A 12,970-nucleotide genomic window follows, 5' to 3' on the forward strand; every position below is an offset into this window, starting at 1 on the left:
CAAATTTGACCAAATTTCTAAGTCTTTTTTCACTTCAGACCAACATTTTTCATAATTATCTTTAAATAAATTCCCATTTTTTGCTGTCATGTTAATCCCCAGGTATTTAACTTTCTTAACCACTGTTAAACCTGTCTCATTCTGAAACCCCTCTCTTTCAAACGGTGTTAAATTTTTCTCTAAAACCTTAGTTTTTGACTTGTTCAATTTAAATCCTGCCACTTGACCAAATTCTTGAATCAGTTCTAAAACCCTTTTAGTACTAGATTCTGGCTCCTGTAACGTCAATACTAAGTCATCTGCAAATGCTCTCAATTTGTACTGTTTAGTTCCGACCTGTATACCTTTAACCGACTGGTCCCTTCTAATCATATTCAGCAGAACCTCCAGGACCGAAATAAAAAGAAGTGGGGAAATTGGGCAACCTTGTCGTGTCCCTTTTTCAATTTTAAGTTCTTCCGTCACAACATTATTTACAATTAGTTTAGCCTTTTGTTCTGAATAAATTGCACCTATACCATTCTCAAAACCTTGGCCTACCCCCATACCCTGTAGATTCTTCTTCATAAAATTCCAAGAAATATTGTCAAAGGCTTTCTCCGCGTCTACAAATATCAAAACTGCTTTAGTGTTTATATTCACTTCTAATTTTTCCAAAATATCAATTATATTCCTCAAATTGTCAGACAAATGTCTTCCTGGGAGAAAGCCCGCTTGGTCTTTATGAATCTCTTCCATCAACACTTTTTTAAATCTCTTAGCCAAAATATCTGCAAAAATTTTGTAATCCACATTCAGTAACGATATAGGGCGGTAGTTCTTAAGCTGTGTCTTTTCAGTCTCTGTTTTTGGTACAAGTGTAATATATGCTTCTTTCCACGACTCTGGTGCTCTATTCCCCTCCATTATTTCGTTGCAGACCTCTTTCAAAGGTTGAATTAACCATTCTTTTAAAGATCTGTAGTATCTAGAAGTCAAGCCGTCTGGTCCTGGAGATTTATCCAATTGCATGTTTTGAATGGCACCTTCTATTTCCTGTTCAGTTATTCTATGATTCAAAATTAATTTATTTTCTTGAGATATTTTTTGTAATCCATTTGTTTTCAAAAATTGGTCTAAGTCTGTTTCTTTCAGTGGCCCTTGAGTGTATAATCGTTTAAAGTACCTCTGGAAACAACTTCTGATCTCTGCAGGGTTCTGTATGTTTCTTCCTTCCACTTCTAAGTTCGTAATTGTATTTAATTTTTGTCTCTTTTTCATTTGCCATGCCAACAGTTTACCACATTTATTGGCCGACTCAAAAGTCTTTTGTCTCATTTGTTTAATTTTCCATTCTATTTCCTGATTCATCATTTTCATATATTGTACTTGATATAACTTTAACTCTCTCAGAATCTCTTGAGATTTTGGATTTACTCTCAGTCTTTTTTCACATTCCTTTATTTTGTCCATTATCTTATCCTTCTTCTCATTTAGAGTTCTTTTCTTTATTGCATTCTGTTGTATTAAGAACCCTCTCATAACCGCTTTACTTGCATCCCAGATTACCCTTCTCTCCACGTTGGTACTGAGGTTTATCTGAAAATAATCTCTCAAGGTTTTTTGGGCCTTCTTAAGTACTTCTTCATCTCTAAATAAGGTGTCATTCATCTTCCATCTGAAGGAGCCAGTTGGTGTTAGTCTCATTTCCATCTTAACAGCATTATGGTCGGAACAAGTTTTCGGGCAGATTTCCACCTTTCTTGTCTTTGGTGCCATTCCTCTAGTTATCCAAATTTGGTCAATTCTTGTCCATGTCATTTTGGCTTCAGAAAAGAAAGTTCCCTCTTTAGCCATGGGGTTTCTTATTCTCCAAATGTCAACTAAATCCAAGTTGTCTGTCATGTCAAAAAAAGTTTTCGGTAGTCTACCATCCTTGGTGACTACCTGTCTTTGTGCCTTGTCCATATATGTGGATACCACTCCATTCATGTCTCCCATCAAAATCATGTTATAATCCATATGGTCCATCAGGGTCTCATGCAACTTCTTAAAAAATTCAGATTTCCCATCATTTGGTGCGTAGATTCCTACTATCAACAATTTTTCTCCTTGTGTTTGAATTTCAATTGCCACAAATCTTCCTTGGTCATCTTTAAAAACAAATTTTGGTGATAGTCTGTCCTTTGCATAAATCACAACCCCTCTTTTTTTAACTTTGTCCGATGAAATAAACCCCTGACCAAGTCTTTTATTTATCAACAATTTCCTGTGTAATCTTGTTATATGTGTTTCTTGTAAACAAATTAAGTCCGATTGTTCCTTTTTTAATATATGAAATACTGATTTCCTTTTCTGAGGGGAATTTAGACCATGACAGTTCCAAGTTAGTAGTTGCAGGGCCATGATGTTATTATTTTAGTACTCCTCCTACTGCACCTAGTGCCTGTTCCTCTTCTGTCGGTGGTATCCCTTTTTTCGAACGGTCTTTTGGTTCCGGAGATAGTCCTTTTTGTAGGTCTTCTCCGTGGTCTCTCCAGAATTTGTCTTTGTCGTCTTCCGATCTTATTTTCCTCTTCTTTCCTTTGTAACTAAAAGATAGGCCTTGAGGAAATTCCCACCTAAAGTTAATACTGTTACTTCTCAGCAGAGTAACCAAATCTTTGTAGTTTGATCTGAGATCCAGAAGGTGTTTCGGAATGTCTTTAAATATTTCAACTCTTGTCTGATGAATTTCCAGTGTCTTCTGGAAATGCAAACCCAGGATCTTATCCCTCTCTTCTTTTGTTCGAAGAGTGGTCAAACAATCTCTCACCTTCTTCTCTCCTCTTTTCCCAAGTCTAAAAGCGTTTACTATTTTAAAACTGTCTTTTACCAATTCTGGATTCCAAAAGTCAGAAAATTCCTGCATGAGAAATTCAGCTAGATTGTCCTTTTCCACTTCAGGTACCGATCTGACCCGTAAATTCACTTGTTTTTCCTTCAATTCAATCATAGACAGGGTCAATTTATGGTCTTCCAATTGTTTGTGTAATGATGGTATTATCTCTTGAACCTCTTGAACCTCTGTGGCAGAAGTTGTAGCAATTTCTTTGGCCTCCTCGGCAATCTGACGCACTGAAGCCGATTCCTCTAGTAATTTTTGAATAGTCTCTGTATTAGTGTTTACTTTCTGGCCCAAATTATTTATACTTGCTGTATTCTGATTAATACTTATTGTGTTTTGATCAATCTTGTCACATGCCTCTGCTACTTGTTGACTTATTCTATTCAAAGATTCATTAACTTTAGCCAAAACTTGAGCAAAGGAATCATCACTTGCCATACCTTTAACTTTAGGTTGTGCCGGTGGAGCTGCTGTTGGAGTCCCAGAGGGGCCAGAGGCCGAAGGTCTCCTTTGTAATCCACCTTCTATTCGCAAAACTTTGCCTGACCTTGTTGCCTGTGACGCTTCCAGTTTCTCTTTCCCATCTGCCATTCCCCTTTAGATAAAGCTCAAGGTCGGTCACACAATTAAATTCAGACTTGTTTTGAAGTGGAAAGTTCCAACAGAGCTGTGTAAGAAATCCTCAGGCCAGCTGCTGTTTCAATTTGTAACTATTTGTAACAGTTCCAAGTTCCACTAGGGGGACACTGTAACAGTCAAAAAAGTTCTTAAGTACTTTACTTCTTTTTTAAATCCCCCCAGTTTGTCAGGAAGATAACAGTCTATCTAAAACAGTTACTTTAAGACCAGGAGATGTTTATCCACAATATTGTATCAAAATTGTATTTCCTGTGCAGGACTAACTGTCAAAATATATTTAAAGACAGTACCTCTCATCCATTTTTAAATTGCCTCTGGGAATCCGTTCCCAAGGAATTGAGCGATGGTTTAATCCCTTTATTTTTCACTTCTTCATGAAGAAATAACATCCACAGTCCCCCCCCCCCTTTTCCCTCGAATTAAGGGGGGGAAAGTCCAGGTTAGATGATTGGGTTAAAGTCCGTTAATACGTCTTTTCCTAAGCTTCCGCTTTCAAGTTCAATGCTTTGTTCTATCTACAATAGGGAGAGGTAGACTTCCTTTTTATACCTCTCCACTTTCGGCCAAATTCTCAGTTTATACAGTTCCAATTGCGTTAAATCCTACTCACGGATCATTGATTTTCAAGTCGAATTTCCAAGGAAAAAAGGCAGCGCTCTCCGGTTACAGCTTGCGGCTTCACTCCACGAAAGAAGCAGACAGCCCACAGCACAGCGCTCCTTCCCCCGCTCCGATTCCGAGCCCGTTGCCGGGTTCTTTACCGGGTTGGGGGGGGCGCCAAATGTGCCCGCTGGGTCCCAGGTTCACAGGCTTCCCCCGCCTGTTATTTTCAGGGTCCCCCGCTGCGCCGAAGCGGGATCCGACCCTATTTTTTCGTGGTGCGATTTCCTCCGATCGAGGAAATCCGTCATTAACCGCTGGCGCCACCTCCGGAAGTCTAGTCCTTTCAAGATGTTGTTAGAAACAGCCAGGGTGTATAACCCAGGTTCAACATACAACATACATAATGCAGTATAAGAACATAAAAAGAGCTTAGCTGCTGGATCAAGCCAAAGTCCCAGGGAGTCAAAAATCCTATTCTCACAGTGTCCAGCCAGATGCTCCAATGAAATGAAATTTATTACGGTCCCAGACCAGATTCATATACCATACTAAGCGAACATAAAACACAATAGAATTAAGTTTGAATTAACAATCAAATATAGCAATAAACAATATGAATATGACAGCCATTAGAAATGTGGTTTAGGTCTTAATCTAAAATATTATCTAGAGTTTGTATCTGAGGCCTTGTCTTTGTAATAGCACAGCTTGTTCCCTGAGTTTTATGGCAGCAGTGCAAAAATTGGCCACCCTTAGTGTGATCTCTGGATCCTTATCCTCTATCAGGGATTTTAAGCATTGAGGTTTGGACCCACTTGGAATTTTCTGTGTAACAGGGGTGATAAAGACCGAGTGTGTATTCTCATAAAAACGACATAGCAGCAAGACATGAGAGACGGATTCCACCTCTATCAGGCCAAGGGGCAAACTGGCTCCGCATATGGTTTACCCACATATCTGCCCTGCAATAAGGCAGATGGCCGCACATTGAATCTAACAAGGGAGAACAACCGTCTATATTTACATATTTGTAATTTTGACAGATATATTGCTGGGGTAAAACCTCTCCCATTGTCTTTAATTGCTGGGTACTTATTTATCTGACTCACATGACACTGAAATTTTATTTCCCAGATTCATTGACAAATTGTTTGTATAATGTAGTTTTCCATTTTGATTGATAGGGATCCAGGAGGGTTAAGTGTGCCAACCCGACAGGAAAGAAGATGAGTTTTATCCAGTAATGGATCTTCAGGATCCATATCCAAGTGCTAACAGGGTTTTGGCCAACCTCCAAGCGGACAGCTATATTAGACACACAAGAAGGGATCCCTAGAAGGGAACAATAAAACTTGGTTTGAAAGGTTTCTAAGGGGTCAGGGTTTTGAAAGCTGCAGATCTGGGAGCCATAAGTCAGATGTGATAGTACCTTTGCAGCAAAGACCCGGGAGGCTGCCGGAATATATTTCCCACCTTTTCCATAGAAAATCCTTATGAAAGCTTTAGAGGATCTTTGGGCGTTGGCAATAGGGTTTTTAACCTGACCGTTCCATGAACCCTTTTCCTGGAAAGTTATGCCCAGATATTTTAAGATGATACCTGTTCAATGAGTCGATTGTCAATTATCCATTTGTGTCTCGATCTTTTTTGGAAAACACCATAACTTTAGTTTGGTATAGTTGGTTGGTTGTTGTTCAGCTTTACAGTAAGCTGTAAGGGATCTTAGAAGTTTCCTTAGACCCACACAGGAGAAGGAAATTAGGACTGCGTTGTCTGCATAAAGGAGTATCGGGATGGACGTACCGGCCAATTTTGGGGGATGAGGATTTTCTTCCTCCATTTTTTCTGCTAATGAATTAATATAGAAATTGAATAAAATGGGAGTTAGAACACAGCCCTGTTTGACACCATGATAGGATTGGATTTCCTTAGATAAATGGCCCTATCGATCACACCTAACCCGGACCCGGGTGTTTTCGTATAAACTGCAGATGAGAAGCAGTAATCGTCTATCTATGTTTGAGGCACTTAGTTTTTCCCAAAGTCTGTATCGTGATACCAAATCAAAAGCAGATTTAAAATCTATAAAGGCTGCATAAAGGTGTCCTCCTTTTTTTTAGGTATATTTTTCCACAAGGTGCTGGAGTACTAGGCCTTGATCTATGGTTTGACCGGTTTGCTCTGAAACCAGCTTGTGCTTCTGTAAGCACATGTTCTTGCTCCATCCAGTCCACAAGTGTATTGCGTAAATGGGCAGCGTAGAGTTTACTGATGATACTTAGTAGGCTAATTGGTCTATAATTAGCAGGGTCGAATTTGCTCCCTTTCTTGAATATGGGAATAATGATTGCTAGTCCCCAATTCTTTGGGATGCTAGCCGATTGATCTATGCTGTTAAACAGGGCTGCAAGCAGTGGGGCCCACCAATCAGCATTGGCCTTGAGAAGCTCGGGGGAAATACTGTCCACCCCAGGAGCTTTGCCAGATTTAAGAGATTGAATAAGCCTGTGAGCTTCTTCAGTTGACACCAGGGGCCACTCAGCACCGACATAGCTCAGAGGCAGCGACTGTGACTGTAAGTGTTGGTTAGTCATATGTAAGAATTGGAAGTATGACTCCCAAACCCCAACCGGGATGGTTTACTCCACTTCTGAGGGGGTATCTTGCCAACCGCTTGCAACTATTTTCCAAAAGGTAGCTGAATCTCTCCTTCGGGAAGCCTCTATTAAGCATTGCCACTCTCCCCTTTGGTCCTGAAGCTTTTAATTTTTAATTAAGGCTTTATAGTTTTTTTTGGCTTCAAACCACTCTGCAGCGAGTGAAGGTAGATTGGCAGACCTATAGTTCCTATATTTACCCAGCAAAGTAAGCTTCATAGCGCGGCATTCCTGATCGAACCAGGGTTTAGATTTATAAGGATGTAATGACCGCTGAGTTGCTTTTTTTTTTTAATCAAACAGGCTTGAAGGAATAAAATCAAATCCTGAAATAAGTCTATTCTTGTTTCAGGGCATTGCAGAATTTAAGAGGTTATGTCTCATAATGAGGTATTTCTCTGAGAACAAGCTCCTAGAGATTTCCTCATCCATCTCGTCAGACCATCTAATACGTGAAAATCTCAGCTTCATGTTGGTGGACCTGGGGGGCTCAAGTTTGTCATTACAGAATAGATCCTTTTTTAGATCAAGATGAAGGCAGAGCAGTAAATGATCACTATCTACCCGTTCTTCCGCTTTGTATTCAAGGGTTCTTTTCAGAAGGTCATGTGACACTATAATATACAGTCATACCTCGGGTTAAATGTTCATCAGGTTGAGCGTGTCCAGGTTAATGACGGCATGCGCGGAAGCGGCAAATCGCAACCTGCACACGCACAGGCGCGGGTTGTGTTCGCTTCAGGGTGTGAATGGGGCTCTGGAATGGATCCCGTTCGCATCGAGAGGTACCACTTTAATCAATTGTAGAAGCGCCTACATTTGATATAAACGTGAATTCCCCAGCCTTCTCCCCTTTGGCAGAGCCATTCAGTATGACCAAGTCCATCTTGTTAGACAAGCGCAGCAGGCACAGGCCTGCATAATTGCAACCCTTATCTTTTGAATGTCTAATTGGTATGGAGTGGGCGTCCTCTGGGGTGGGTGATAATTCATGAAAATGTTCATATAAAGCCTCATCGGACTTACCAATTCTAGCATTTAAATCGCCTGCCATTATCACTGAATCAGGGAACTGATTTGTCAATTTGTCAATGTACAATTCCAGCCTGGACCAGTTATTTTTTATCCGCTGTTTTCCTCTCTGAGGTGGGAGATATACGTTTAATCAGTAGCAGGCTATAAGCATCTCATTAACGTGACTATGGCCAGGTGGTTCAGAGGCTCCAGTTTTACACGGGTAACCCTTAATCTTGTTGATACCAAGGTACTCAAACTGCCTTTGGTCCGCCCCCCCCCCCTTTAATGCTTGCTGAACCTTGGAGGCAGAATGAGGAGAAGCCGTTTACATCTATTTTGCTTATGCTCCAAGTCTCCTGTAGGAATACAAGGTCGTATCCTTGGATGAATTTAACAAAAGACAGGTCGGATGTCTTTTTTGACCAGCCTGCAATATTCAATGTTATAAAGCTAAGGTTGGATTTGGCTCTGCTAAGATTTGATCTTTGTCAATTATTGTCCAAAGAGTTTTTGGGGTTAGCCTTTTTGTGTGGCAACTGGATGTTATTTGTTTTATCAGCATCTTTGCATGGGGAGCAACCCAGGTGTTCAATGAATTCAGACAGTGGATGTAGGGTACTCACATTGGTAATCATAGAGCCTTTGTTTAGCAAGGCATCCTCCGGGGGATGTTCCATCTGACTGGAGCCTAGTTTCCTCCTCATCTAAGTATCTCATTTTAGTCCAAAAGCTCAGTGAGGTCGCCTTGGGGTTGGTTTCCCTTTTCAGGGGTAATCTTCTACCTTCCCCTGTATGTTTTGCTTCCGTAATTGCAGGCCGATTTATCTCTGCCGTTACCTGCAAATTGTGACAACGACAAACTACTAAGTTGTGTCCCTGGGTAGGAAATTCCTCCACCGTGAGAACCTTTTTGAAGGAAGTCTGGTCCTCTGCTAGGTCCTCCTCCCTAGCAACATTACGTTTGACCTCTCCAGCTAATCTATTTCTAAGTGTTTCTGGTCTTTCTAAAATTTCAGTTTGTACTAAAGAAGGCAATGACCAGAATTGACTTACTAGCATGTTTTCTTCTGCTCACTCCCTGGGCGATGCAGATCATATAAGGATGCAGTTCCCCTTATTGGTTTTAAAACCTCTTGTTTGTGATGATCAAGGAGGGTCTTTTGAAACCTGTTTCCCTTCCTAAATTTTTCCTGTTCCTCATTTACTGTTAGTTTGTTGGGCTTAGCATCAGAAAATAAAGTCATTGGTGACCTATTTTCAAAAAGTCTTGTTATAATCATTTCCTTCAGGAATAGGTGTCTTAATCTGTAGATTAGTTTGGCCAGATTTTGGTCGTGAAAAGTAATCATTGCTTGTACTGAATACCCATCGCAATATAAATACTCTATAGAAGCAATGTCGTTTGGCTTTACTACACCTGGCAGCCTGTCATTTAAGATGTTCAGAAGATGCATTATGCGGTCTATCCGTGAGAGGAAGGTCCGCAGAATGACCTCCAATGAGAAGCCCACAAACAACAGCTGCACCATCACCATTTGTGATTCCCAACAACTGTTATTCAAAGGCTTATTGTGGCCATCATGCTACACTTTTATTTATTAACCTCACTTCTTGCTGGGAGGGAACCGCCAGAAGGCCTTCAGAGCTGGCCTTCATTATCTGGGCTGAACGATGGGGGTGGAGACGCTCCTTCAGGTATACAGGGCCGAGGCCATTTCAAAAGGGCTAATGCACAGAACTGAACAGACTGTTCTTTGAATCCTGGCTCTGGTTTCACAAATCATAACTTCTTTGTATTATTATTTATTGAATTTATATACCGCCCTATACCCACAGGTCTCAGGGAGGTTCACAGAATAAAATCAGAATATAAAACTATAAAATACATAATCAAAATAAAAACAACAATAATAGCCCTTATTGGATCAACTTCTGTTCATGTGAATGCCACATACGCAAGCTTTTGAGTTGCACAGATAGCCTTTGTACAGCAGCATACAAATACAGCTAATCATACTTGGATAGATGTGAACCAGGCTGTATTTTGTGACTAAAAGTTGCTTCTGACTAAATTTGCTTCTCTAGAATGTTATTCTATCCTGGCCAATGAGAAGAACTGTGGTCATTGTTTGTATTTTCCATGTTGTTAAATAAATAAAAAAACTGCATTGTTTTAACTTTCTGTCCCAGGTAACTGAATTCATTTGTTATGCATTTTGGACTAAAAGGCATTTGTTCATTTATGAAAAGGCCCTGTGTGACTCAAATGCTTATGTAGTCTTAACAGATGGTCGTGACAGTTAGATATATGGCTTGAATCTTGGAGGAGATGTATTATAAATAATCCTCAATCTCTTTCAGCATGTAGAGAGCAGGTTTGGGCTACCTTTTGATGTAGTAAGAATTTGTTGTATACCAGAATCATCTGCTGTGCTGTTTACTTCCCTCAATATACTATGTGATTTTGTTGTAGACGAAAATAGAGTCGGAGCGGATAATAGGGTCAGTGGGCAAGAAAGCACCACAAGAGATAGGCATTAAAGTGAAAAATCACTTCAGTGGTCTCTCCCTGATCCAGAAGAGGGATTTTAAACAGCTCCTTCCTGGGATCTCAGGTGAATCTCCACTCAGGCTTCCTGAAACGAACGTTAAGGAATTTGCTGGCTTCCACATAGGGCTCTTAAACAAGGTGGGTGTGATGTGGTACCAGTGGGAAGCAAAATGCTTGCCTTACATCTTCCAACTTTGTAGTATTCAAACAGCAATGAGTTGACCAACATTCTGTTTTTGTTTTTAAAATTCAGGATCTAAAGCCACAGGCATACAGGAATGCTTATGATATTCCTCGCTGCAGCCTTTTAGACCAGCTGACCCGAATGAGGACTAACCTGCTGAAAACACACAAAGTTATCCTGGGCCAGGATGAAGGTAACTTGTATCCTGCCTTGTTGTCATTGGACTGAATTGAGGTTCTAGTTTGGTTCCTTTCGGTGAAGAGTAGAAACACAGGAACCAGCTTTATTCTGAGGCAAACCATTAATCCACCTCCTTCACTATTGTCTACACTCTACACTGTTTGGCAGCAGCGCTCTCAGACAGGACATGTCCAGCCCTACTTGGAGATGTTGCCAGAGATTGAACCTGGAAGCTTTGGTATGCAAAGCATTAGGAACGTAGGAAGTTGCCTTGTATTTAGTCAGACCACTGATCCAACTGATTAATGGTTGGCTATGCTGAATGGCAGCAACTCTTCAGGATTTCAACAGGAATCTCTTCCAGCCCTACCTGGAGTTTCTGGGAACCAGGGACTTTCTGCATGCAAGACAGATGCTCTACCACTGAGCTGTCCCTGGTTTGGGATTTGGACTTGGAATACATGGATTTTATGGATTCTTCTAGCCCTGAATCCTGCCATACAGCAACCCTTAATCTGTGTGATTAATGTAAAAAATATTTAATCATTTGCAATGGCAAATCAGGTTTATTATCAAAATTTACAAACTTTCAGCTGTCGACAATGAGCAAATCAAGCAAAAGCAGTTGAAATAGCTCAACATCACGGATGCTTCAAGTAGTTTCCCCAAATTCAGCTGAAAATGCAATTTATACTGGCTTCTCCAATCTCAACCCCCTGAATAGAATCCCTCACAACAGCACAAATACAACAGGTGTTGTCTCAAGCACACCTGATGCAACTAATCAAGGGCTTCATCAGTTGCACCAGGTGTGCTTGAGCTGCAACACATGAAATACCTGAGCAGGCTAGGGGGTTGCAGAGTGTCAAATTTGGCTGCACATTAGAAATATGGCTAAGTCAAGAGAATGGTCCAAGAAGGTAAGAGAAAAGATCATGGGCCTTCACAAACAAGGAGGAGGATACAAAATTATAGTGAAGGCACCATATGTTCCTAGAGACACTGTTAGAAGCATAGTTTGCAAGCTCAAAGTTAAATGAACAGTGGTTACACTACCAGGACAGGGCAGAAAAAGGAAGCGATCTGTGGCAGCAACCGGATTTCTGAGACGGGAGGCTGGGAAAAATGCACAAGTGACTGCAAAAGAGCTGCAGCAAGACCTGGTGGCAGCAGGCATTGAGGTTTCAATGAACACAGTAAGGCACATACTGAACACAGAAGGGAGAAACGTCTTGCCATCAGTGAGGAAGCTGAATCTTGGGCGTCTTTGGACTTTCCAACAAGACAGTGATCCCAAGCATTCCTCAAATTCCACCAAGCCTTGGTTGCAGAAGTAGTCCTGGAAGGTTTTATAGTGGCCATCACAGTCAGCTGACTTGAACCCCATAGAAAATCTCTGGTGGGATTTGAAGAAGGCGGTTGCAGCATACAAACCCAAGAATATTACTGGACTGGAGGCCATTGCTCATGAGGAATGGGCTCAGATTCCTCAGGAACGCTGCCAGAAGCTGCTGTCTTGCTATGCATCTTGTTTGCAGCAGGTCATAGCAGCAGAATTCTGCTCTACTAAGTACTAAAGATGCTTGCCATGAAGGGGTTGAATAATAGTGAGACTGAAAAAGTGAGTATAAATTACAATTTTAGCTGAATTTGAGGAAATTGGCATGATTTGGGTCAGGAATCATATTCCAAAAGCTCCAAATTGGGGGTGAAACCCCCCCAAAACCTGGGCACATAATCTGACATGATTTGTCTTAAATTCCAAAGCACTCCATGTCCTGATGCAGAAGCGTATTTTGGAGTTGGCACTTCTGGTAGCAATAAATCACACAGAGGCAAAAGAATAACTTTTAGTAAAGGTTTTCCAGCTTCATTACAAAAGAGAGAACTTGGCAGATGTGAGTGGTAGAAAACAAAAGTAAGAATGAGAAATCAGCCTGCTGAGCTCATAGATTTCTCTTTCCTGGCTCAGCATGACCTTGAGATAACAAAACATAAAGCATAACATTTCCAGCTGCTTCAGCAGAAAAGAACAGAACCTTCCAGAATGAACCAGTATTTTTCAGCATTTTCCAGTTTCTGCCCTCAGAGGTATTAGTCACGACAGAGAAACCACTTGAAGTACCCGCTGTGTTAAGCTATTTCAGTTGCTTTGGTTTGATTTGCTCATTGCAAACAGCTGAAAGTTTGTAAATTTTTATAATAAACCTGATTAGCAATGGGGGGTTGAATAATTTCGATTGCAACTCTGTCAGCTGGTGTATTTTGTGTTA

General features: G+C 40.8%; 1 protein-coding gene across 5 annotated transcripts in view; it reads left to right on the top strand.

Annotated features, from left to right (window-relative positions):
• LOC308467731 (integrator complex subunit 6-like) overlaps positions 1-12,970 on the top strand; it is a 144,081-nt gene that overhangs the window by 107,769 nt on the left and 23,342 nt on the right. For all 5 annotated transcript variants that reach the window (XR_013981273.1, XM_080989420.1, XM_080989419.1 and 2 more), the window contains 2 exons: positions 10,256-10,471; positions 10,587-10,710. Coding sequence is in view for 4 of the 5 variants with exons in the window: in XM_080989420.1 (XP_080845546.1) it covers positions 10,256-10,471; positions 10,587-10,710 (340 nt within the window). In the remaining variant the exon portion in view is untranslated. The remainder of the gene's footprint in view (positions 1-10,255; positions 10,472-10,586; positions 10,711-12,970) is intronic.

Source organism: Podarcis pityusensis (assembly GCF_964106645.2).
Source record: "Podarcis pityusensis genome assembly, chromosome: W".
Lineage (NCBI taxonomy): Eukaryota > Metazoa > Chordata > Lepidosauria > Squamata > Lacertidae > Podarcis > Podarcis pityusensis.